Source organism: Chinchilla lanigera, unplaced genomic scaffold (assembly GCF_000276665.1).
Source record: "Chinchilla lanigera isolate Chin_1 unplaced genomic scaffold, ChiLan1.0 scaffold00060, whole genome shotgun sequence".
NCBI lineage: Eukaryota > Metazoa > Chordata > Mammalia > Rodentia > Chinchillidae > Chinchilla > Chinchilla lanigera.
In genome coordinates, this window is record NW_004955461.1 from 7,616,367 (window position 1) to 7,643,765 (window position 27,399).

The 27,399-nt window shown below is 48.1% G+C and overlaps 2 protein-coding genes across 2 annotated transcripts in view; one reads left to right on the forward strand and one right to left on the reverse strand.

Moving 5' to 3' along the window:
* Tg (thyroglobulin) overlaps positions 1–27,399 on the forward strand; it is a 216,191-nt gene that overhangs the window by 129,099 nt on the left and 59,693 nt on the right. The window lies entirely within an intron of this gene.
* Sla (Src-like-adaptor) lies at positions 6,135–26,642 on the reverse strand. Its single transcript, XM_005398022.2, is given in 8 exon segments — positions 6,135–8,108; positions 8,714–8,846; positions 10,773–10,904; positions 13,192–13,295; positions 15,948–16,034; positions 16,820–16,919; positions 26,393–26,503; positions 26,506–26,642. Coding segments are annotated over 8 exon segments (945 nt in total). The 5' UTR covers positions 26,570–26,642; the 3' UTR covers positions 6,135–7,894.

The following is a 27,399-nucleotide window of genomic DNA, read 5'->3' on the forward strand; positions in this document are numbered from 1 at the left end:
CATTAGCTACAGGCAGAGTGTTGGCAACAGGGAAAGTGTGTAGGGCAGAGGCTTGGTGGGCAGTGGCATGGGCAGAGAGGAGCCAGAGTGCCATGAGCACCTTGGGTCTCATCCAAAGGGCATGAGAAACTTTCACAAGGTTTTGTTTGTTTCATTTTAGGATTTTACTCATTTGTAAGAATCTGCCTTTGTGGCATTATGTACATTCCCAGTGTAGTGTACCCATCACCACTATCCATTACCAGAACAGTTTTCATTATCCCATTATCATTAACAGAAGCTCCATAGCTATTAAACATTAACTCTCATTCTCCTTTGCCCCTTAGCCCCTGGAAACTTCGATACTACTTTCTGTCTCTATGAATTTGGCTACTCTAGGTACCTCGTATTAGTGGAATCATACACGATTTTTCCCTGTGCATCTGGCTTATTTCCCTTAGCAGAATATCTTCAAGCTTCTTCTGGAGTGCGGCATGTTAAGGAATTTCCTTCCATTTTAAGGCGGAGGGCTGTTTCACTGTGTGGAGAGACTATGTCTTGTTTATCTATTATTCATCACTGATGGACATCTAGGTTGCCCCCCACACCCCTGCTATTGTGAATAGTGCTGCTATGAACTTGGGTATGTCATCAAAGGCTTTTAAGGAAGTGAGAAAATTGCTTAGAGCTGCTCTTTAGAAAGATCCGCTGAGAGCTGGGTGGAGAATGATTTTCAGAGGGACAATCTTGGAGGCAAAGAAAGCCATGGGGAGACTGTGTAGTCTCCCAAGATAAGGAGACAAAGGGAACTTTGGAGACCAGCACCATGGGCTGAATCCTTCAGTGACCTGCTAGCAGTTCTCAGGTCATGCCACCACACCCCGGCCTTGCCTGGCTTTCCTGGGATCCAGACCCTTGATTAGGAGGAAAGGAAGGAAGATGAAGGGTCATCTTTAGCCATAACTGATGCTAGAATGGCTTTGCTGCCATTCCCAACAGAAAGCAGAGCCACCTTCCACTCTGTCCCCCTCCACTCCAGGAGCCTTGGATTCATTCTGAGCTCTGCGTCTATGGGTAGTTTCCTTGGCAAGATCTTTCTCCAGTCTTTCTCTTTGCCTGCCTCCCTGTCATTTTGGAAAGGCTTCTAGATTTCTCAGCCTGGAACTGGACCCTTTATATGACTTGTGCTGCCCAAACCTTTCTGTGCAGCATTCATCACAATGTCCATCAGTAACTAATTGCTCTTAGTGTCGAGTTGGCCTCCCTCACAGGACCAATCCCCAGACAGCAGGGACCAGTGTGCCCCGCTCTCCACGGGGCCCCAGGCACCCACCCAACATGCTTTGCAGTAAGCAGAGGATGCTCCACACTGAACAGGCTCAGTGAGTTAGCAGATGATGGGCAAGTGTCCTGATGGTGTCCCAGAGACCCAGGGACCCACAGGCTCATCCGGACCCCTTCTTGTAAGTCTCCCCTCTCTTATCCTTTGCTTATGATTTTCTTCCTCTGTTCTTCTGAAGCTGGTCCATGTCAATGGTAGGAGATTTGAGCGCAAACATCTCTTAGTGTTTGGTATTAAAAACTGCCCAAAGTTGAACCTGGAAGATTTCTCCCACATCTGATCAGCAATCAGCTGCTCGCTAGGACCTAGAAGATGCCTGCATAGCTTCCAGGAGGCTCAGAAGGCAGATTTTCTTTTTGAAGATTTAGGTGTCTGGGGAATTTCAGAAGCGAGTCTGTTTTAACAAATGGCAGTGTATTTAAAAATAAAGCCTCCGTCTGCTTTACTCACTTGGACGCAGCTTTTACAACTGCTCCCAGAAGTCCCTGGGATGCATGTGAAATTATTTGGAACTGAAAGACCTAAAATACTTCAGTGTATTAGCAGTTATTAAATATGTTCTTTCCTGACAGATGTTTGGGGAATGAATACAAATTGGTAATTTTTTGTTGAGTAGAATCTTTTTTTTTTTTGTCTTTTTGAGACAGGGTCTCACTATGCATTTCAGGCTGGTCTGGAACTCACTTTGTAGCCCAGGGTGGTCTCTAACTCACAGTGATCCTCCTGCCTCAGCCTCCCAAGTGCTGGAATTCCAGGTGGATGCCACCATGCCTGGCGGAGTAAAATTTTAAGTGTTGGAAATCCTGGGGTTAGAACTGATGAAACAGTCAAGAGAAATGTCTCTGGAGATAATCAATGGCCCATATTCACTTAGCACATTTGGGACCACAAAACATTTTCAATATCTTAGAGTACTCATAATGACTGGCATGGGGTCTTCAATCTAGTGATAAGATTTCTGAGGCTCAGAGAGGTTAAGTCACCTGTCAAAGAACATAAAATAAAACCCTAAAGCTAACTCCTGTGTTTTCCCATTTTCTGAATCATCTTCAGAGAATTTAGGATTTGAGGTTCTCGTCAGGTTTTAAGTTAAAAAGAATAAATGCAAAATTAGGATTGGCTAGATCTACATGAGAATCCTAGCCTTCAACCAAACCCTTCACTTTGCATTCTGTGCCCTAAAATCAGAATGATTTTTTCTGTCTCCTGAGATCTGGTGAAGCTGTTGTGTTGTAAGGTTTACAAAGTAGCCTGCACATTATAGGAGCTTAAGAAATTTAAATTCCTTCCTGCCTTTGCCAAAGGAAATAAGTGCTGGAGTATTTCACCTACCCTCAGGCCAAGTAGCAGCAGAAGGCAAGGTGACTAGCTGCAAACATGTAATCTGGGATTCTGGGGTCGTGAGCAGTCTCAAGCAAAGACAGAGGAGGGCGTGTACTCCATCGTGCGATTCCTGGGGTCCAGACAGTGATCCCACTGTGTCTCACAACATTGCCTCAAGTCCACATCCCCCGTGGTGACCTCGACAGACTCTGCACTACCCCTATGGGCACCTTCCAGGGACCCGCAGTGAGACCTTGGCTAACACCATGCCTAGGAAGCGCCATTCCTCCTCCAGGCCTTTTGTCCTGTTTTGTAGTCAATATATCCAGTGCCAGTTCTAATGTCACTCCATCTTTCAGGGCTCAAGTAAAACTAGCCCCCGAGCCTTTCCCTGGCTCTCAGAACAGTAGAAATTCCACCCTGAAGAGCAGATTTCTGTGTAGAAGGTTTTAGGAATTCAGCCCTAATTTACATTTGTGGTTTTTCTAACACAGCTGATTCCAATTCTGCTATGACTAGATGTTTGACCCTTAAGTGAATATAATTCTCTTAGCACTTCCTCAATGCTTAGCACAGCCGCTGTGTTACAGGAGCTGCCCAGCACCCATTGTAGGGCAGCAGGGCTGAGCTGCATCCAGTGGCAGGGAGAGGGCAGCGGAGAAGGCGATCAGTGCCGACGCACTGTCTGCCGCCCTCGGCTGGGAGGCTCATAGCACCAGCACCACCCTTGGGCTGGCCTTACTCAAAGTTGAGCTGGCTGGCCATGGGCTTTGATGCTCCCACGTGTCTTATAGAATTGGTTTATTGAGTTCTACTTTGTTTTAATATTCCTTGTGGGAATTTGAGCATTATTTCATGGAATTTATCTATTAATTTTAGGAAAAAAATGTATTCCTTTCTTATGTGCACTCTTCTCTCCATGAGTGAGATTAACAGAAGACCCATGGACATAACATTTTTACTCCCAGAAGTCTTTTCACAGGGTTTTGAATGGTTCTCCAGGAAAGTTTTGCGTCATGGTTGTGAATCAGGACCCTCCCTGTGCCATGGTTTGACGACACTGTGCATGATGTCATTTTCTATTGTGTATTCTCATTGGTAAACACCAGTGCATGGGGATGAGTGGACTTGGGAGTGCACGGAGTCAGTTCTCTGAATACTTCTAATGCTGTGCTGATTGTTTCTTTGGGTTTTCTGTGAGCTTGCCTCATCATCTGCAGATGATGGCAGGTTTCTTTCTGTTCCCATTAGAGCAAAATGCCCTGCTGGTGCAACCAGGAGAGCCAACATCAAACAGCTTCAAATGTAAAAAAGCTTTTCTCTTCCTTTCTCTTTCTCATGGCATTTCTTGAAAGGGGGAAGTCCAGCTGTCTCTTCAGCCAGGACCCTGGTTTCTTCTAGACCTTAGTATGACACCACTTATGCCATTGGCCTCATGTACAGGGTTGGGGAGGGGTCCAGGCAGCAGGGAGGGGTCAGACAGGGAGGGAGGCCTCCCCTACTGTCCCACAGCCACTGCAGAGGGCTCGCATCCCTCTGCAGACCTCTGTACTCAATCCATTTGTTTTAGCTCTGCTCCTTTTATCACCATGCTGTTCGTGTCTTCAGCTATCACATTCATCTTACTACCCAGGCAATATTTGCTATTTCACATCTTCTCTATGGTGTATGTTCAAGACTCTAAATCATTATCACCATCCCCTTTGTCCTGTCTCCCCACTTATGTGATGTTCTCTCGGTTCTCAAATTAGAAGCTGACCTCATTATATGTTCTCATGCTTTTCTGATCAATGCACTGCATTTCTAGCAGTAAAATGCCACTATTTTATCAGCCCCAGAAATTTTGAAAAGTAAAAATATCTCACGTACATCTAAGTACTTTATTATTCCTATGTTATTTTCTTTTGTTTTGGTTTTTTGTTTTTTTTTTTGGTTTTTCTCCGGTACCGGGAACCGAACTCACGACCTTGCACTTGCCAGGCAGGCGCTTTTGCCGCTGAGCTAAATCCCCAGCCCCACCTATGTTATTTTCTTAATTGGAAGAATTTTTTCAGAGAATCTAGGTTCACTGAATTTTTATCCACTGTCTGAAAAACTTTCCCACTCTCCTGCCTGATGATCATAGGGCATGAGTGGGCTCTGTGATCCCCTGATATTTATTATGGCTCCTTCTGCAACCTGATGGGGTCTCCTTCGCTGGCAGACAAAGTATGTAATGTCACCAAAATTTATGTACCTTGCTATTTATTTACCTATCTTTGTTTAGGCATTTCTGGGAGTTGTATATTAAAATATCCACAGGCGGTTAGCAATTTAATCATTCATTCGTATGATAGTTACACCCTACTCTGGAGCTACGTGATTTCATTAGCACAGGCCACAGGCATCGTACCTTCTCAACAGGTTTCTCTATGTGGCATTTTTCTTAGAGAATTTATTTTCAAGTTAAATCCCATCTTGCCTCAGCAGGCAGTGCAAGTTTTCCTTTGGTTCATTTTTTTCCATGAAAATTTTCCCACACCTTTATTTTCAAACTCCCCACATCTTTTTGTTTTAGATATGTGGCCAATAGGTAATACAATGCCTGAATTTTAAAAATACATCCTCCACGCAGCAGCCAGGTGCCTTTCAGACTCATGATTGAGGTGTTACCACCCCTCTACTTAGATCCTCCCATGGCTTCATGTATTTCCTACAGTAGCCCCCATGCGCCCTCCTCTTCAGGGCCCTGTGTGTGCTGCCTGGCCCTCCTCCTGAGGGTATCCTCTCATCCTAGAAGTTCAGGCCTGGCTGCCCTGTCCAGCCCTCGGTGCCTGCAGGAATTGACCTGTGTTCCCACTGCCGCTGCTGCCTTCCTTGATCTCCTCAGGACTGTGTGCTGTTCTTCTTTTTTTTTTTTTTCCTCCGGTACCAGGAATCGAACTCACGACCTTGTGCTTGCCAGGCAGGCGCTGTGCCGCTGAGCTAAATCCCCAGCCCCTTGCTGTTCCTCTTTTAGGCCTTTCCTCAGCATCTATCCAGAGCCCCACCCCCACCCCCTATCTGGTGTTACATGGCACCTGCTTGTTTCTGCACTTGTCACTCTCCATGGTTGCAAAGTGTCTCATTTGTTTGACACCAAGCTCCATGATCTCAGAGGCCCCATCTAGTCTCCAGCGCTCCAGCCCAGCACCTAGAGCACCACGGTGCCCGTAGGCACCTAAGAAACCCTGTAAGAGGAAATTCTTAGAAGTAGAGGCAGCTCAGACATCACAAGAAATGTGCAGGGGTACAGTTTTCATAATGATGGCTAAGAATTTGGTCGCTCAGCTTCCCACCCTGCCTGCCAGTGTGATAAGACACAGGACACACTTGCTTGAGACTCAGTGGAGTACCCCAGGGGAAGCCACCAAGCCACCACCTGTGCAGCTTGTCCTGCCAAACTTTGCTGGTGTCCCTCTCTTGGCTTGCTCCCTTGAAAACCTTAAACCCACAGCACTCCAAGAAGAACTTTCCATTTGCCTCAATCCAGAGGCTCCCCCATTCCAAGGGTTAAATATTTATTAGGTTTACATTAATCAGGAATAAATACATGATTGAGCAAAGAAGTGTAATGCTTCCCATTTGCTTACAATCCCCCAACCCCCAGCACTGTCCAAAGGCTTCAGTCACAGCGGTCACATAGAAAACAGTGCAGAGGGTGCTGGTCAGACATCAGAGCCCAGAGAGTGCGTCCACCAGACAGAAGCTGCTTTCTTCAGCTATGGTCATTCCTCACACTCTAGCTGGTTCTTCTGAAGCAGTCTAGGGGTTACTGAGGAATCTCACGTGGCTCCTTGTGTACACAGCCTGGAGTCTGATGGTGCAGGAAACCATGTGGACATACATGGACGCACCACTAGCTGAGTGAGCTCAGGGCCAGGGAATGCGAGTGGCAAGCAGATGCAACATAGCATATGCGTGCGCCCCTCCTCCCCAGAACCCCTCTGAAGCAGGGAGGAGTGAGTCATGGTTCATCTGCAGCTGCTCCCTTCCCAGCCTGGACCCCTGCTTCCCCTGTGCCACGTTCTCCCCCTCATCTCTCACAATTACCCAAACACACAGCAAAATTGAGCCATAACGGCTCCCCCTCCTTCCTGGAGTGCCACAGTTTTTATTCACATGTATGCCAGACTCCCCCTAGAAAAAAATATGGGCTGAGTTGCTTCTTCAGAACTAATTTGTTTCCCTAGTTTAACCATTCTTCCCTACTTGATCCCATACTCCTTATAGATCCTGGGTCACTTCACCTGCCTCCTATTCCTTCCTAAGCTGTGGGTGATTGTTTCCTTCACATTCACTTTTATATCATCTGTTTATACATTTTGTCCCTGTCTCCACTGTACAACCTCTATTGAGGTCTGGGTTTTGTTTTATTTCTTTTTCTTTTCTGGCCTGATTCTTACGTAGGATGTCTCAAAGCATCTCTCCAGAAGATGAAAAAGGAATAAAATAACAGGGACATTCAAATAACCAAGCATCCCGGCAGCTGAAGTACACCTTCTGCACTGTGGCTGTGACTGGGGCTACCCCAGAAGTTTGTACACTCCCAGTCACCTCCATCTTTCCAGCCAGCAGCCCCCCTCTCTCCCAACGCCTAGCCCTTGTACGAGTCAGGGAGGCTGGCTGATGCCCACATAGCACTGGCATGTGAGGATATCAAAGATTCCTCCTGACGCACAGCTACTAAGACCTTTGAGCTAGTGTGTAGTGTTGGGGGTCCCTTGAAAAGAGAGGCGGTGTACTGTGTCACAAAGGTCTTCATAGACGGGTGAAAGCAGCTCCATGTTCATGCAGAAGCTGCATCTGCAGATCCCGTCCTTTTGGGCCGCTGCCTTTGGTAAGTCTTCCTCCCAGCATTGCTCGGACAGAAGATCCCCTCAGGACTTGGGCAGGGTGTCTGGGCCATGTATTAGAGAGGGACTTTCCTTTGATCATGTCCATGTCCCTCCCATACATGGTGCGCACATGTTCACATGCTGGGCTCTCTGAAACTGCCCCATCGTGTCACCTTTCAGCCTGTCAAGATGTTGCGGTACTGATAAGGTGCCAAGCAGAGTTCTTTGGTCATGATGTGGGTAGAGAAGATGTGAGCTGAGTCTCCACATAGCTTCTCTTGGCTTCTGGAAGGCATGAGGTGCCCAGCAATCAGAGAACTCAGCCTTTTGCAAGATCCCAGGTGACAGCTTGGACCTCTGCCTTGTGGGCAAGTGCCAGGTGCCTGTCCTCTGGCTAATCTTCAAAGTACTGTGGCGCAGAGAAGAGCGAGCTCTTGCGTTTGCTCCCACTGTACATCAGGGAGATGCTTTTCTTCTTCCGGTCCAAAGGGCTGGCCTCGTCCCCAGTCAGGGACAGGTAAGAGGCGATGCTTTCCCGAAGGCCATAGCTGAAAAGGGATTCATCAACCCCAAGCGAGTTCCCTGCTCCCTGGGGGCCCTCCCGTAGTCTGTGAGTCAAAAGAGCAGGAGGCAGAGGAAGGGAAAAGAGAAGGACATAGATGGGGTGAGGATGGGGAAGAAAGAATGAGCAAAGGAAGAAGAAGGAGCAGAAGAAGAAGGAGAAGGACAGGAGGAGAAGGAGAAGGAGAAGGAGAGGAAGGAGAAGGAGAAGAGAAAAAAAACAAAAATCCTGGTTAATCGTCCTCTAAATTATTGTTTTAATTCTGGTTCTTTATATCTGTGGGCTGCATGATCTTGGACAAATCACTTAACCTCTCTGAATCCCCATTTTCTCAGATGGCTAAAACTTCTAACTGTAAATCTTGATGAATATTTCTTTACAATATTTACAAGGGAGCACAGTTTTATTCATCTTGCAGGCAATTCTAAGATCTGATTCTCTTTGAATTTGCCAATGGGATGTCTGGATCCCTGTTCAGCTAATAAGAAAATTTACCCATTACACACTATAGATATATTCCTGAGAGTCTCATAGCTGACAATGAAATAAACAGAACAAGTCAGTGCAAAGCAGGACCTGCCTTCTCTGGCCCTGGTCTCCATGTGACAGGCCGCTCCTGCCTACATGCCCTAGGAGGACACACACACCTACCTGGATGCCCTCTTCCAGTCGAAGGTCTTCTGGCGCAAGATGACAGGCGAGCTGGGAGCCCTTGCTGCAGGGGAGGGCGTGTTCTGCGCCAGGCAGGGTGTGGTAAGCACACAGCACAGGCCATCAGCCACCTCTTTTGGGGGAAAAGCAAACAGCGATCAGTGCCCTCCGGCAGTGCCATAGGCAGTAGGGACCACTGGCTTGAGGCCTGACAGTGTAACTCCCTGGCTGTGGGCATGGGGAAAGGACCCTTTGCAGTTATCTGCAGAGGCAGGCCGATGCCCAAGAAAGCCACTGGTTCTGCACTGGGGTCAGATCCTCCCAGTGTCCTGTAGCCCATCTTGGTGTCTTTGGACTTGCAGTCTCCTGGCCTTCAGCCTGTAAGAGCTCTGCTGGGCGAGTTCCATGTTGTGTTTCCTATTGTCTATGCAAAACTTGTGGTCTGCACACCCCTCAATGATTGTTATTAAGACCCAAATACCACAAACAACCCCTTCTCGTACCTAGCAAAAGGTGGCTGTTTCCAGGACTCCCTTCCTCTTTCATTTTTAGTTAGCAGCTAGGTTTTCAGGTATCACAGAAGTCATATTTGTTACCATTCATCTTATATCTGCCATGTGCTGGGCTCACTGGACGTGGTGTATGAGTGACTGTTTAACTATCATGCAACGCCCTGCTCAGGGGCTGTTCCCACAACATTTTGGGAATAAGGACCTGGGGTTCTGAGAGGGGAGGTCTCATCCAAAGTTCTCACAGCCTAAATCTGAGCTTGGACCTGCTTCTCCTTGTTGCCATTGCTCCTTTGTCACCTGCTGCTTCTCATAGGTTAGGAGTGTCATGGAAGGCTGTGTGGGCTCCTTTCTCATTGAAATGCCCTTTGTATCTTCAGTGTAAGACACCACATCCTAAAGAATCCTAACAAGGTACCCATAGGTGCAAGGTCAGACATCCTGAACTGAAGGGGGAAGATGGTGAGAGAATGAAAATAACTTCTTCCCCTCTCTGGTGGGACAGAGCAGGAGAGGAGACAGGGCATCTCTGCCCAGTGGACACTGGCAGGAAGCATGTGAGGTCAGGAAGCAGTGACCTTGAGGGTGGAAAGTATCAGGAAGCCCTTGAGGTCAGGGGCCAGCCCCCTTCTCATCACCGTCCTCGCTCATCCCTGGCAGGCAGGGAACAGTTGCCCTGAGGAAAGTAAGGCTTCAAGAGGCAAATATACACAGCCCGGAGTGGCCCAGCCTCCAGTGAGCAGGGAAGAAACACAGAGGTGCCAGAGCCAGTATGTGGAAATTTAGTTGACTGTTTCCACTTTCTCCCTAGTCCATAGGGCACAGTTCCAACTATTAGCTGGCACGTAGGGCTTCCACAGGAAGTCTTTCTCCTCCTGGCCATGCACCATTACTCCATGGAAACTGCATCCTACATCTGTCAGCGTGGAGGATGCTCCCACCCTGGGCAGCCTGGGGAATCTGGACCTCTCTGTTGGGTGCATGAAGGATACACAAATGACTAACATATACTTCCTTGTCTCTAGAAAATTGCTGGGAAGCACAGACTAGGACAGGTTAACTAGGCCCCACACAGCAGCATGGCCAGAGTGCTACGGAGAGAACTAGTGTGTGCTGGGGGCAAAGAGGAGGGACAGCTAACTCCAGCTCCTGCGGCTCCATCACAGAGGTGGGCTAATACTGACCTTGAGGGCTGAAGAGGATTTTAACAACCAAACAAAGGGGAAATAAGTGTCATATCAGAACAAAGCCCCAGAGACCCAGAACCCAAGGGCCCACTTACAGGGTACCAACTGTCTATGGCTATGAATGGAGGGGTGTCCTGGTATGTTTGATTTGCAGAGATGGGGGTGCATTCAAAATGAGGTACTGTTTGCTTCCTAAGGCTGCACTCACACGCAGTCTTCTTCAGCCTGGGATTTATCCTTAACACAGGGAGAAGTTAGATAGCCAGAGAGCACCACAGGCCTTTACTGGTGACCCCGGTGCCGCCTGCTAGATCGATGGCACGGTGTGCATGATCCCTGCAGCCCTGACTGAGCGCAGCTTACCAGAGTAGTGGTTGACCAGGTCCTCCAGGCACTGGAAGGTGAGCCTGGGCGAGATGTAGTACCAGTTGTTGGGCAGACGGAAGATGCGGTAGTGCTTCACCTGCCTGTGTCTCACTGACAGTGAGTAGAAACCTGCACGGAGGGTGGGAGGAGACGGATTAATGGCATTTATGGGACCCCACCCCAGGGCAGCCCATCTGTGCTGAGATGTGACAGGAGTGCCAGGACATGGCCCCCGTGGTGTGTGAGCAACAGCTGCTCCCACACGTGAACCTTCTCTGCTTAGATGTCGCTCATCCACTCAGTACACCCTAGAGTGACACTGCTGGTCCAGGGCTCCAGGGACACAGGCCTCGTCCTCTGGCTTTTGGAGGTGAATGCTGGGTGGTGGATGGGGAGGGGAGGTTCCACATCCCTGAGACTCCTGAGGCTGCGAGACATGCTCACCATTCAGCCACAACCTATAGATCAGGCTCTGTGTTTCTTAGATCCTGCTGAAGGCTGTATGCTAAGGTGTTTACCTCCTTCAGCCCCTGCCCTCCCCAGTACCACTACGTTGCACATTTGCAGGGGGGTTCACAGTTGGGCCCTTTCCCAGGTCCACCTTCCTGTGATTTAAGCTTGCTTGTCTCAGAAATGTGGAGCAAGTGGTGGCCTGGACATGGCTTTGGCATCCCTAGGAAACTCATGAAAAGTGTGTTTCTCCCTCAGCACCGGCAGGGTACTGACCATATGGTCAGTAGGGGCCCTAGGCAGGTACTGTCACCTCCTCTAGCCTGGATCTCCCTGAATGGAAAGAGAGAGACTTAGACTTAATCATGTCTTAAGGTCTTCCCCCACCAACACACACATGCTGGGGCTCCAGGGGTGAAAACACCTCAGGAGGTGGTGAGAGGGAAGAAGCCAGCATCCAAGTGTGTGCTGTCTGTGCCAGGCAGGGGCTAAGCTCCTTCCAAACAGCTTCTTCACTGATTCTCTAAAAGAACCTAGGAGAGATTGTGCCCAGATAGCTTGCAGATAGAGAAGCAGAGGCTCAGGGACCGTAGTCCGGGTGTGTGCCCCTTCCTCTGTGCCCCCCTGGCCATCTTGAGGGCACACCTCACCCTCCTCCAGGCCTGAGCTCTGAACCCACCACTGAGTGGCTTCTCATTACTTCTGTGGAAGTAGAGTACACTGGGCGGTCAGGTGCAGTAAGTGGAAAATCTTCAGAATTTTGCATGCCCCAGGGAGTGAGGCCTGCCACCTCCCCACTCACCTGCTGCAGCTCTCTGCCTTAGAGCACTATGACTGTTAAATGAGCTACGCCCTTCAAAGGGGTCCTTTCCTCCATGGAGGCCACCAGCCTGAGTCTGGTGTCCTGCTTCAGGGCCCCAGGGTACATATACACAGCGTCTGTCCTCTGCTTTGAGCTTGTGCTCCCTCAACATAGTTAGGCCTTCCATAGAAAGCTGCTCTGAGGCTCTTAGAATCACATGTATGTCCCTGCTTCCCTAAAGCCAGGCTGGGCTCATTTTGGTGACCGCCCCAGTACCAAGTGGCCCTGGTACTTAGTAGGTGCCTGAAGAATGCTCTTAAATATTGTGTTTTCTCTTTCTTGACAGCAAGAGAACAAGGAGCTTGTAGATAACTCAAAACTGTGTCCTATACTTAAGTAGTTGTTACCATGAGCACTTAGTAGGGGAGGGTCCTCGCTGTGAAGTGCTTTGCTCCTGTGACTCAGCCCTCGCTAGACCCTGGGCGTAGCACTAAGGACCTTACCACCATCAAGCCCAGGCCGTAGATAAGGGAACTGAGGTAATGGCCTAGTGATTCGTGACTGAAGCCAGACTTGGGCTCTTGCTCTGAACCATGGAGAGGGTCCTGCTACTTTTGTTTCCAGCGATGCAAGACACTGTGAGGATGAAGACTGCAGCAAGTGTGTGACCTCACATCTGTGTGGTCTCACCCGAGGCTGTCTCCTTTCACAGTGGGCACAGGGGCGCTGATACTGAGGCCCCACACCACAAGAGCAGCACAAATATCACTGCCTTTGAATCTCACCACAGCACTATGAGGAAGGGCCTGTCTTTCCATGTCCCAGATGAGGAAACGTGTCAGAGAAGCCACAGAACCTGGGAGGACTGGACAGGACAGGCCTATCCCAGCATGCCACTCCCTGGCTTTTGGTCTTTTTCTTAGTTAGTGGAAATTCTCCAACAGGAGCCAGCAGGGCCTACCCACAGTCAGGGTTAGGACCTGGGGCTCCTCCCAGCAACCCTGCGGCCCTGTGCTAGGCCTCTTGCTGTCATGCTGGGCAGGCATGGGTCACAGGGAGCTGACACACGGACCCATTTGTGTGCACAAAGCAGGGCAGGAAATAGAGCCTTGGCATGAGTCACAGAGCCTGCTGTGCCTGGATGTGGAGAGACAGATTGCTCACCTTTCTTGGTCTCACTCTCCCTGATCATGAAGGAGCCCATCTTTGTGTCTGGCAGCTGCAGCAGCTCCTCAGCCTTGTCTCTGCCTAGCCCTTCAAACAGCCAGCTGGGAAGGAGGGAGACAGCGTGAGCAGACTGCGTGTGCCAACCCACAGAAACCAAGGCCCCATTAGCATGACAGTGAATATAAAGTTCAAGTCCAGTGGCTGTCAGCTGCTAATGAGCAGCGTTCATTCATTCCTTCATTTGTGTTTTCCATCTTCCAAATAAAATTTCCCAAGGATCCGTTAAGCGCCAGGTGCCGGGGGTAATGATACAGGATCCATAAGCCCTCTTTCTTGGCTTGTTTCTCAAATGCCAAATGGAAAGTACCTCTGTCATGTTCAATAATGCATGTGCATTATAAAGTGCTATTGTGTACCCACGTGGCCGTGTGTCTAATGTGAGCTGCCAATGCTGCCTGCTGTAGCACCTTCACTACCCTCTGTCTTGTTGGGTTCTGTTGTGGTATCCAGGATGCCATGCTTGGTAGATGGTTCTGAGTGAATCAGCGGATACAAGAAAAGAGGAAGGTGGTTGATGATTTCACCCATGGAACAAGCCCTACTCTACTTTCTTTTTATTCCTCTGGCCCTCTCAGGCCTGACACATTTGAATACACTTGTCACTGTGCCATGCATGCATTTGTGCTTCTTGCTTTTTTCACTTAACAGGAAGGAAAAGCAGTTGTAGCACTGTAGCCCAGTTTTTTGTTGGCAGATACACTTGCGAAGGGGAACCGACACTTGTGAGTGCTCTCAAGGAGCTGCGCTGGACTCAAAGGAATCTCTGTTCCAAGTGAAAGAGCCCCTACTCATTTTTCAGGCCAGGGTCTGCCAGATCTGAGCTTGGCAGGAAATGCTTCGTTAGCAAGTGGCTGGTACCTACTCAGAAGCAATCACAAATCACTTTTTAACAGATCCTGTATTTCAGTGAGTGGATCCTGGCTTTTCGTCAACAGTTTCAAATTTGTGTATATCGTAGTGAATATTAATACCTTCCCCAATCGTGGTCTTTGGCATTGGCCAGGGCACACAGCAGATGGAGGTCGGTGAATGCCTCAGAAGTGGCAGGTGGGAGAAGACCCAGAGACCCAGTGCCAGGTTCTACTTGTTTACTATTTTCTCATCACCAACAATCACTTTCACTGTGAAGGTCATGATTATGCCATGTTTGTCCAAATATATCCACTAGTCCCTTAGTGCTGTACAATGCATGGAATATTGGTTGTTCTAGAGTATGTGACTGCCAGGGATATAGCTCCTGCACAAGTGCCTACATGGCTAGTGCAAGGTCCTGAGTTCAATTCCCAGTCCAAAAAAAAAAAAAAATAGAGCATGTGACAAACATTAATGCACTCCAGTCCTTACGTCAGAACCCACTCACAGAGATGAAGACAGTACAAAAATAACAGCCCTGTGGGAATGCTGATTCCATTGGTATAGTAAAGAGTATCTTTAAATGGAATCCCCATGTAAGCTCCCTAAAATGGGTAAAGTTATCTCTTTCACAGACAGGGATGCTGAGGGTCAGAGTGACTAAGTACATTGCTTAAGTTATCATGTCAGCAACAGCGAGAGCAAAACTTCAGGGTCATATAATCACTATGCCTCACTGCCTTTCTTCCTGTTCTGTATTTTAAAACATTTTATTGCAGCTACTAGATTGGTTGCCCCACAAGGTCATAGTAATACTACTACTCTGGGTTCCCAGAGCCTCCAGCTCCTGGCAGCTTCAGCAGATGTTAGCGTGTTTGCCAAGTGTACGAGCAGGTCCAAGACAAGCCCCTGATGCAATAGATTGATGTGTCTTTCAGACTGTGACCCACATGACAGAACCTAGTCCGCTGAAGTTCACTTTCTTCATCTAAACCATGGAAATGGTTTCTGGCACTCATGATTAAGACAGTAAATCCCGGCACTGCATTCCAATCTTTCAGAAGTTTGGGGGTTATCTCTGCTTCACTGAAATGATCACGTGGCAAGCAAAGTCCTTTAGGTGGGAAGGAGTTATTCACACTCATGCTATGGCATTCCCTTCCCCTTTCTCTTTTCCCTGGTCATGCCTGGTGTCTCAGCTTCTCGTCTTGTCTTCCTTCTCTGCTGATTGAGTTGGAGACAGGAGCCTTTTGGAGTGAGCCTTCTATGTGCTTCTGGATTTGCCTCTGATAAGAACACAGCTACTGTTTTCAGGGTGCTCCCTGAAGTGTCCACAGGAGGATCACTCTGTCCTGTTCTCATAGCTCTGTACTTTGGTTTATGTCTCATTCTCCCTGTCAGTCTATGTTGTGCTTTCCACTGGGCAGCTGAGAGAAAAATACTGGAGACATATAGAAAGTTGGGTAGCTTGTCTACTGTCATGTGGGCAGTGAGTGATAGAGGCAGGGTTTGAACCCAGGCAGACTGGCCGTTAGCCACGGTAGTGTGCTGCATCCTGTAATAGTCCTTAAGCACCAGGTGTGGGTGAGCGTTGAACACCAGGAGCACAGTGTTCAGGCTGAAAGGTCTGACTTCCTTCCTTCCACTCATGAGGAAGTCCGTTCCAAAGAGTTATAGGGACTCATCCATGTCACCCTATTCCCCACGGACTGAGCAGAGGAGAGAGTGCCCCCTCTAGCCAGTGCCTTCCTTCCCACTGCACCAGCCGGAATCTGTCTGCCCTCATGAGTTTTCAACATAGATATCATGATTTCATAAGGCTGTTTGAGAAACACACTCACCCATGGTACACTCTAGCCACACAGATTCCAGGGATGTAACTCTCTCGGCCTGTGGTGAGAGAAATGGCTTTCCACCAGCCACCTTCACTGTTAGGGAGGAACAGACAGGACCAGAAGAGGTAAGTGACAAAGCACAGGACAAATGAGCAGAGCTAACAGATCTACCCCATGATAGCTTGAGACAATCCTCTTCTAAGATCCACTATTGGCCACGTTGACCTCAATGTCTGAAAATTTCATTTTTAAAGCGTAGATATCCACCTCCCCATCTCCCCATGGCAAGGTACCCACATGCTGGCAGTAGCTGTTTTCAGGGTCCAGAAGCTGATGTTTTAAACAGTTGCTTCATTTTTGGAGGCTTTTGAGATTGCTTATTGTGTTGATTTATACCCTGGATAGTTTTATGGGTCCCTATCATTGAGGACCAAACTGAAAGGGGCTTAGAGCCCCAGTTCTGTCTTATAGGCTGTTTGGAACCAGGCTGAAGAGGCAGCAGGAATGGCAGGCAATATTATTTGCTTGCCATCAAAAGTGTTTTCAGACTCTGGGTCTCCCTTCTTACACTAGCATGTACCATTACACTGAATGGGGGGCGGGGGAAGGCAGGGCAATAGAAGAAGCAAAATCTTAGTTATACAGTGTCTTAAAAGCCAAGTTACAGAATTTGAATTTTATTCAGCAGGCCATGGGGAGGCATTGAAGGTTTTACAGCACTGGCAGTAAAAAGGAGTGGAGGTTATATTATGAACCAAATTTCTCACCTTGCAGTGTATGTGGACTGGGCAACTGTGACTGAAAATGTAAACCAAATGACACCCCAAATGAGTTCATCCTATCTTGAGGATCATAAAAGTTTTCAAAAGTTAACTCACTCAGAAATCACACGTAATTTCTCCCCTCGGCGAAATATTGGGGGGCTGATGTCAGGAGAGGGGTAGTCACTCAGCACGGCGAGGAAATCACTCTCCAGCCCTAGTAGAAAATAAGCAGTGGAATGTTTCATTTCTTAAGGAGGAGAAAGGCAGCCCTGGGGCTGGGGATGCAGGGTTCTGAGGACTCTTCTGCTGGGACACTGTACATTCTAGAAGATGCAGTGTGCCTAGGCCTGCCCTCCTTGGAGAAGGTAACAAGTGCCTGAAGACCCAAGGCACAAATGATATAGTCTGTCTTCGCATCTGGCTGGCCCTAATACTAGATTCTCTCATCTGAGGAATGGGGACCAGAGGCCTATGAGCTGAGCCCACACTCTCTGGCTGTAAGGTCTGGCCTGTATCCACCAGCATTCATCTCTCTGTTTTTAAAATTGGCTAGTATCTTATTCTGGGTCATTCTGTAATGAAGTGAGGGCAGGCCCTCAAACAATGCAGTGCTATAGAAACGCCCTGATAAGTCCCGGGCCTGCGGTCCCCAGATCTGTGGTGTGTGCAGGTGGACTAAAGGAGCTTTTACAATCCTCTAGGCCCAAGAAACATCAACTCTGAACTAGAACATAGCACTTCCTCCTTGTATAGGATGGGGCGCCCTGCCGGGCGTTTGCTTAACAGGGACTTTTGTTGGGGGAAAAGGCAGTAGCAGAAAAGTACTTTTAATCGTATGTTTATTGAAAGTAATCTGGGTAAAGTGCTGAAAAGGAAGGAATGCTATCAGGGCTACATGAGCATAGCGTACAGTAGTTATATAGTGATAAGGTAATAAACTTCCTTTTCAGCTCTAAGCTGTATCTATTTTGCATCCTTAGTGATTGGCCATGATTTACATGCGTTAGAGACAGTAGTATCAGAATACATTTCAGAGGAAAATGATATGTCTTACATAGCAGCAAGCACGATAATTGTTTGCTGTGATGATTATCATTCTATTGGCTGGCTTAGTTTCTGAACTCATAGTTCTGGGTAAGACATTTATTCATTCACTTGGCAGTTACTTGCTGAGCGTAGACCACCAGAGCCCAGCAAGAGTACCCACAATCACAGGAATAGCTATTCCCATCGCTTGCTCTAGGAAGTTCTGGACAAATCCCAGCACTGAGACATAGGTCTGGGTGGCCCCAACAGGCTACTTTCTGCAATGCAGAGCCCCTTTCCTGAGACCCCAGGCACCTGTCTCTTATACGCATATGTCCTGCACCTTTAACTCTGAAGTGGGAAGGCCATCTCAAAAAGAGAGAGATCAAACACTGGAATGAGTAAAAAAGATGAATGAGACTTTTGGTAAAAGGTTTGGTTATCAATTGATAAATGAACCAGAAACAAGTTATCGTGGTAGAACAGTGCGCACAAATGTGCTCTTCTCTAAGGGAAACTGAGTTGTAGATAATGAACTACGTAAAAGCAAGAGTTCCTGAATGTGACGTGGAAACCAAAAGTGACCTTTAGTGTCCTTCTGAGCCTTGGAGAGGAACCAGAGCAGGACTACTGAAAAACAGCCCTTCCCAGGCATGGAAGGATGACCCCACTAGTCCTCTGGTATCTCCTGCTATACACTGACCTGAGACCGCAAGGGAATTTCCCTCCCATCCTGCTTTGCTGAATTCAAAACAGGAGTTCTCCTCCTGTGTAGTCCAGACCCACCCCAATACAGAGAACACTATAGTTGTAATAGGTATGAAGCCACAAGACCTGAGTTCTAACAATGGGTGGGTCCTGATTTGGTGGGGCATGAACTTTATGAAAATTTGAAGGAAAAAAAGGTATGAAATTGCAAATGCAACATGAGGTGCTCAGCAGGTGCTGAACCAGTGAGGGGCCTCCCTCCATGATTCACTTAGCTTCCTGGTACATACACCTTGATGGCAGGCGGGCTGCTCACAGGCAAAGGGATGAGGGTAGACACACCTCGTACCCTAGTTTGGAGAATGTCCCATTGGAAATGCTTTCATGGTGGAAACCCGTTCTTCTTGCTCTACTGGCCTTGAATATGGAAGGAGCATTTCTTCACTGAGCTGCCTCAGCTTAGGGTGATGGGTCTTTCTGAGACTCGCAGGTTCCTGGGATCCCCTCAGAGCCCGTGCATCGGCCGTTTCCTCTGTCTTGATGCACTGGCCTAGTCCTGTCTCCTCCTTCCCTTAATCAACTTTGGCCTCCCCAGGAGGGCTCAGCTTCACTCTCAACCCGTGGGATTTTCCTCTGAAGCAATGATACATTTTTGTGACGCTCAGCTGTGAGTTTCAAGAGGGCAAAGCACCTGTGGCTTCCATGTCCAGAGCCCAGGACAGAGCCTGTCTTTTATAGGATGCTCCAGGCAGGCACCTTGAATGCCGCGTGAGCAGGCCCTGTGTGACTGCACCCTCCGGAAAAGCCTTTATGTTGTTTTTTGTTAAAGTAGTTCAGGTAGAAGGGACTGATCTGCAGCAGGCAGCAAGGTGCTCAGCCCCCTCAGAGCCCTGTTTGAAAAGCAAGGGTTAAGCCAGGTGTGGTGGCGCATGCCTGTAATCCCAGCACTCGGGAGGCTGAGGCAGGAGGATCATTGTGAGTTTGAGACCAGCCTGGGCTACAAAGTGAGCTCAAAGCCAGTCTGAACTGCATAGTGAGACTCTGTCTCAAAAAAAAAAAAAGAAAGAAAAGCACGGGTTGAAATGAGATGCATGCTTGCTGTTATCTGTGACCAGAATAGAACCTTGAGGCAGATCCTGGTTTGTGGTTTGCCGCCTGGCTCAAGAGTGAGAACAATCATCTTTTGTAATGTTAAAAGAAAAATACACTAACAGAAAGATACAAAAACAAAAGCAACATGGTTACAGAAACAATTGTTCCAGTGTAGGCAAAGGGGTTGATGGGGTTAGAGAGTTTCAGTTTCACAGCTATAGAGACGCTTCCTGTGGAATTTCCATAATAATGATGTTTTTATATCTATGTCACTTAAACTTCAGTGAGGCAACCTTGCATCCTGGGTTTTGGTTTAAGGTTCTGATGGCTGAAGCCTGGTCTTTGTAGGGAATTTCACCAATGTCCCTAGTCAGTGTTGGAAGAACAAAGTCACTAGAAGGTATAGCTGTAGGGACGGGCACTGTTCTAAGCATACTCTGCTCTTGGGACCCCTTCTATGTCTCCCCTGAAGTTTGGTCCCTACACTGAAATAAATGCAAGGAAAGAAATTCCTATTTACTTTTCAGATTCAACCATACTATCACATACTCTTGCGGCCCCTTGGGTCTGTATGGAGAGCTGAGCCTTGGAATCAGAGCAGATAAAGGAGTTATGAGGCTAGAGGGGTGCTGAGAACACAGATTGCAGATATAAAATAGGGAAACAAATTAAGTGAAGATGTAGGTTTCACGTCCGAAAGAAATCTGGAGAGAATGTTCAGCAGAGATTTATGGGAAGAGAATGGGTTTTGAAATCAACTGGATCTGACTTTCATCAACCTCCACCAGTTGATAGCTCTTCAGTATGGGCACAGGGTGAGTGTTCACTCATCCGGGCCTGATTTCTCTATGTATGAAAATGAGCAAATAAAAACCTGCCTCACCACCCAATGGGTTAAGAACTCATGATGCATCGTTGGGAGGTTCAAGACCTGTCCCTTCAGTGACAGTTGGTGCCATTGCCATGTGAGGCAGGCTGACCGGTGTCTGCCAATACTTAATTTTGAAACTTTCTAGTAGTGTAGATTTGAATATATCTTATTACCTTCTAAACACAAACTCCAGGGGGGAGAACAGAAGATGAAACTCAAATTACTAAATATTTGCTGACTGCTCCATGGAGGAATGAGTCAGGTGAGAAGAATGTATAGAAGTATAACATAGGAACCGAGTCCAGAAAAAGAAGGGGTCCCTGACGCAGTTCGATGGCCACAGAGATTACACGGCTTTACAAAGGTAGGCCCATTTGTACATGGTTATTGTTGGAGTATCCCTCCCATTTCTTTCTCGCTGCTGAAAATGCTGTTGCTGCCATTTGCAATCATGCAGCACACCGAAACAGTGTTATATCTTCAACGCTGTCCCACCCGGCAGCAGGAACTCTGATTTGAGGGGTGTAGAACCAAACCTATGAGGATCTTAGCACCTGACGGAGCATGAGAATTTCAAAAGGGCAGGGTCACTTTGAGGCAGGGAGCAAACAGGCCACTGAAGTAGGTTAAGTCATTTGCTCAAATCCAAATAGCAAAGGAGCTGGAGAAGGTGGATATGAACCTAGGCAGTGTGAATATGGAGTCCAGGTGGGTACCTGAGTCAGGGCACTAACAGGACTTTGAAGCTGCTGCCTGATAGGAAGTGAGTGGGCATCTGAACTGTGAGTGATAGGAGGGTGAGAAAAGGCAAATAGTCAACTAGAGGAGCAAGTGATGCCTTCCCTGGGATAAGAAAGCAGGGTGCATTGGAAACTGGGAGGGGATCCCAGAAACACCAGGTGTGTCTTTTGTCCTGTGCGACTCTGACTGTGGGTGAGTAGCCACTGCTTTGTCTCTGGAAGAGCTATATCTGTGTGTCTTTCCTATAATAAAAATTTTTTTGGTAGTACTGGGCATTGAACCCAGGGCCTTCACCGTAAGCTACATCCCCAGCCTATTTTTTTATTTTTTACTATGAGATAAGTTCTTGCTAAGTCACTAAGTTGCCCAGGCTGGGTTTAAGCTTGTAATTCTCCTGCCTCAGTCTCCCTGTGTGTTGGGATTATAAGCATGGGCCACAGTACCTAGCAATAAACTTCTAGCCTCAAATCTGGTTCATGCGTGATCTTCATCTAACTGTAGGCTGAGAGTCCATGCGAGCCAGTGACAGCTTCACTACGCCATGTAGCTCTCCTGGCACTTAGCTTCCAGGATCTGCCTTGTCCACACTTGATCCTTAATAGATTGAGACAAGGGAGAACTCCCAGTGGGATTTCATAGTTGGCACCAGCAGCCAGGGCAGCTGGTGGGTGTGAGGCTGAATAGCCCAGTGATTTCAACTTCCCATTTATATTCTCCAGTATCAGACCTAAGCTCAGGGGCTCCACTGCGGTCACAGCAGCCTGACTCTCATTTTCTCAGAAAACTGTGCCCATACACAAGTAACCAACCTGATGGAGCCTGGCAGGCTGGCTGGGGGACAGTCTACCAGATTCCATTGTAACGATGAGCCTCTTGCTAATAGGTGAAGGACTATAAGGTGAAACTGACTCATCCGGAACACTCTTCTGTCCTTCTCCATGTGTTAGTGGGCAGATTGGTCCAAAACCAACCTTACAAGCATTAGCATCAGTTTCCATGCTCTTAGGGCCTAGAACAGCAGGCAGAGATGATCTATGGGCTCCAGAGTCTCACGGTGGGTACTGTCTGGGCACCCAGGGTTTCCCAGACTTCTTTTGCCTTCAATATTCCTTTCTCTTTCCCATCGCCATCATAGGTGGCAGCAGCAGGACCAGCATGGCACCACTTCTGGAGTGACCATGCTGGGGTACATGCCGCCCTTGAGGCCCTCTTTGTGGTACTGATTGACAGTGGCCACCTTGAGTGGCCATCAGGGGAGAGGCTCAGCAAGATCTGGAGTCTGGCCTGAGGCTGTGCAGCTAGAGTCAAACCATGACCACCTCCTGGCCAAGCATGTGGGCTATGCTTTGGCCCCTGGCTCTCCTTGGCCATAGTCCAGTGCCACCTACCTTGCTAGTGGCCTCTAATAACATTTCTCTTAACATTGATGAATTTTTAAAAACTGTCCTCTTGTTTTAAGAATGTGAAATCATGGATTTGATCTGCTACTTAGGTTATTAAGATAATCCCTAAAGGAACATGATGTAGAAGCTGAATGACCATGGTCTACCAAACACCTTCCCCTGCTCTTGCAGTGTGTGAGACCCAAATAAGAAACCAGAATCTCGCCTAGGATCTGATGCAGGCACCTGTCGATGGAATCCTTTGCTAAGCACAGGAGTGTCTGTTCCATTGAGCGTGCTGACAAGGCTCACTGTCCTCACCCTAGAGAGCCTGTCCTCCGCCATGCATGGTACGCAGGCCTCCAGAGAGCTGGCCCTCTCTGGCTATGATGTGATGGTGAAAAGAAGGATACTAGGCTCAGGCCACCTAGTTTTACACTGCTGTTCCCTTCCCAACCAGATGGATTCAGGAAGTCATTTCACCTTTGGTGCCTCAGTTTCCTCAACAGCAAATTTGGATAAATGGGATAATTTGAATAAATGGGATAATTTGGATAAATGGGATAAATGGGATCAGGATAAATGGGATCATTCTTAATCAGAATTAAGAATTTATACGTGTAAATTCACATATAGCATGTAACTGGTATGTGACATATAGTTGCCAGAGTGATGTGTAAGTTCATGCATGTGAAGCGTTCGGAACTATTTGGCATGTGAGTACTGGGTCACTCTGCAGTCCTTCCCATTTCTCAACAGAATCAGCAGATAACTAGGGAGAAACTCACTTCTCTCACTGCAATTTGTGCAGAGGCAGGACTAAGAGCTGGCCTATGGTCCTCCCACTTTAGGGGCTTAAGCTTTTCCAGGGGATCAGTAAAGAATGTATCTTGGTACCACTACCTTCACAGGTCTGTGGTAGGCAGATCTGCTTGCTCCCTGCTCCCCTGGGAATTCTGATGTTTTGATCTGAAGACCATACCAAGCCGAATCTTATGATTTCTCTATCCTCTTCCTCCATGATGCCCAACTCAACCGTTTTTTTTCCATGGCAGGCAGCTGTATCAATGTATGAAGGGTGTGATTTCCATGCTGGCATTGTGAAAAGGGATCTGAATGCTGTTCGGCTTGCATGGTTCTCTCTGGTGGTGAAGTCTTACTATAGGTCAGCATGATCAGAAGGAAGGAAAGGCAGCAGAGAGGGCCACAGCAGAGTAACTGAGTGTGTTTGTAAGGTGGAAATATGCTGTTTCTCTTCTGCTGGGAGTTCCCTACAGCTCGGTACTGCCTGGTCAGGTGCTGAGGAGGAACATGGAGACAGTATAGGATATATAAAAGATTCACTAGTTGGCAAGACCTGACGACAAACCATGGACTAGCTAGTTGTACCCTCTTCCACTTTGGGGGATGCCCATGTAGACAGAACCCGGTGCAGGCAGATCTCCCAGAGGGTTTTGAAAGTCTTCACACCTTCACTTGCCAGTGAGCTGTGGGGTGGGAGAGAGTAGAAGTTCCATCTCTAGCTCCCACTGAGTTCCCAGGGGAAGCTGAACAGCATCCACAAGGTCATATGGCTTCCAAGGGATATCACCAACTCTATGGGGATCTTTCACCTCTAAAACTGGCCCTATCTCATCAGGTCCTGCTATTTCCATGCCGTTTAGTCTCTGGAGCTAGTATAATAAGGAAAGCTTGATGTAGGAGAAAATACATGATCAAAGCCATATTCCAAGGTATTCACAGCCTTGGTTTCAGGGAAAAAGATTTCCCCAAAGCCCAGGAAACTCATTTATCTAAAATCCAAGCTAGTGGCCCTGAGGTCAGACTTCTCCTGCTGCCTGTGTAGGGCCAGGGGCTTTGGTGCCTTCAACCTCTTGTCACTCAGACTACTGTCAGAGTTCAGTTGTGTGATGGTGTAAGGCAACCTGCAAGCCAAGCACTGTCTCTTGGAAGGAAAGAGGAGCTGAACCAGTGTAGCTGCGTAGGAGCTCCTTCTGTGAAAGCCCTAGACCTCTGCATTACATAGACAGGAACTAAATAGTGCAGCACCCATCCCACCAACTTCTCTCCCCTTACTCAGTACGTGCAAGAGAAAAGAGGAAACAAAGTAAGGAATGATGGTAAAGGAAACTTTTCAGAGGTAAGGGTGAAAAAAATAACCCAGCAATGCTTGATGTGGTTGCCTGGATTACAAACTGGGTATGACCTGGGGAATTCTCTTAATCAGGGGGCGGAGGAGGGGAGACCCCTCCACCTCTTTTTTAGAGGTGACCTCCCTCCCACATCATGGAAAAAGAAAAACTTACTTAATGACAATTTGCATTTAAAAAATAAAGGCAAATGAGCAAGTCCTCCGAGGCTGGTGTTTTCATGGGGTTTGCTCAAGCATGCTGCCCGCCCCTCCGCTCCAGGCTGAGAGGGGACAAGGCATGATGGGTTCAGCGTTGGGTGCCTCCCGAGCTGACCTGGGCACGAGGTACTGCGGTGGCAGTTTTCTAGTGGCGGTTATGACCAGGAGGAGGCCAGGACCAGGGCCAGTCTAAGGAGGGGGAGGAGCCCAGCCCAGTTGCTGAGCTTTGCTTGGGAGGCAGCAGCCTGAGGATTCACACACTCTGCTCCACTTTATAGCAGGGGCCCATCTCCTGGACCTGGGAATATTCTGGTTTGCAGGGGGGAGTCACCGGGCTAGGACAACAAGAGCCACTGTGAGTGCCTGAGTCTGACTTAGAAGCATGTGGGGGGCATTGTCTTCTGTCTCACAATGGCATCAGAAAGCCATGAGATTGCATTGTTTCCGCAACGGTATAGCTCCATTTGGGCAGAAGGAAGAAGGCTGCTTTGTAAAGGGGGTCAAAAGCCAAGGATGGAGCCGTGGCTAGAAGCAGGCGGGAGCCGTGCTCATGTTGGGCCCTAGCTCAGCAGACAGAGCACCCATTTGTGCTAGTGAACTTCTCACGCAGTGCCACAGGGGAAGAGGGGGACTAGGCACTGGTCACCTCTGCTGCGAGATGCACACCAGGCCCCAGATGCTGTGAGGGAGCCAGAAGTGGCCTGAGATCCCCCTAGGAATAACCTAGTAGACACCTGGCCTTCATGATGTCTCTTTCTAGCCCCCCAGAGGACCCACACAGGTACACACACACACACACACACACACACACACACACACACACACTGCCTGCACTTGGAATCTTCCCAAACAAAGTAAGGATGTCGGAAACAACCAGCATAGCTGACCTCAGAGCACAGGGGGTTTGAGTTTCAGCCTTTGCCTCTGCTCGCTGTTTGTTGATGGCCCCTCTTCTTTTCTGGCCACTTGCTGAAGGATTCTTTGTACTTTAGGGTCTCTTGCCACCACTGGTTAACCTGGAACCCCACCGCAGAATGTTTGGCACCATGCCATCCTACTAATGAAACACAAGGACCTCTTTCTTCCCCGGAAGACATGGTAGGCACAGTCCAGCTCAGTAGAGTAACACTGATAAAACTCCTGCAGTGCTGCCTGTGCAGATGATAACATTATGTAACAGGTTGGCAATGTGCGGTGAGGGAGGGTCTGGCTTTCAGATTCAGATGGTCCTGGTTGGGTGTCGGGCTCTGTAACTTGCTGATGACACAAGCTACATGGGGTGGGGGCTCTGTCTCTACACCTGTAAAATAAAGGTACTAAAGCAGCCAATCTCAGAGAGTCATCTCAAAACGTTCACAGCTTAGCATTGCTACCAAGCACCCAATTCTTTTAAATTTTCAATTATTAAATATTTGAACCACAAGCAAAGTGGGGTATAATGAATTCAAGTTAGCAAAATGAGCACCATCCACATAGGACAGAGTTAAACATCTCACCAAAGAAGAAGTCAGACTTACCATCTGTGCTGGGCAGAGGCCTCTCTGGGGGCGCAGGGGTGGATTTCATGCTGTTGCCCATGTCTCTCTCCTCTGGAGCTCCGAGAGATGCTCGAAGCCTGTAGAACAAGGACACACACGGAAAGTCAGCTGCACCCCGAGCCCTTGAGGTGGAGAGTGACCCAGTTCAGAGTGCATTGTGCATCATCCCTCAGTCAGCCTCCTTCTTGAAAGGCGGCTGTTTTCATGTCAAGACGCGATTTGTGTTGGTTACATTTGCGCAGCTTGAGTTCTTTTATCAAGGGAATGACAGAGAAAAACCACAGAGAAGGAAGTTGCTAACAAATGCTGTTGGTGGTAGAAGTTTCCATTCTTCTGCACCCTCACCGCGGACAGCAGGCAGATTCACGTGAGAAGCTGAACAGCACTTCAGATGGCCTCAAAGGGTCTGTACTGAGAGCCCTAGCCATCAGCTTCCTCACTGCATGAATTCAGGGCACACAAAACTTCGGAGCCATGTGACATAATAACCCAAAGGGATGTGGAGGTGGCCCTATCTCTACATTGTTTTCTTGTCTGTGTAAATTTTTCAGTATGCTTTCAAAAAGCAATGGGAAGGACAACTTCCTGGCAATGCTTGGGATTGCTACCTGTTGACGTGCTAAAGCATTCACATCTACTGTTACTTTTGGTCACTGCAGAGACCCTGCATCCCTAAGCTCAGTTAGTAGGGAAGGCAGCTGAGTCTCAGAGAGGGTAAGTGACCTGTCCAGAGTCACATGGCAGGTCAAGCGGGGCTGGGACTTGAACTGCTGATGCTTAATTTCCACCTTGCTCCATAACAGTTTTTCCTCCCAGAGCCCATCCATCCCAGTTAGAATTCTGCTGTTGCAGTTACAAGCTGGCTGGTCAACTTGAAAAGTGTAAGTTGGACACCTTTTCCTGCCAGTTTTGGAGGCTAATGGAACAACTTTGTTTTGTGGCTGCAAAATTAACAGAGATTAAAGCATGCACAGAAATTAGATCAT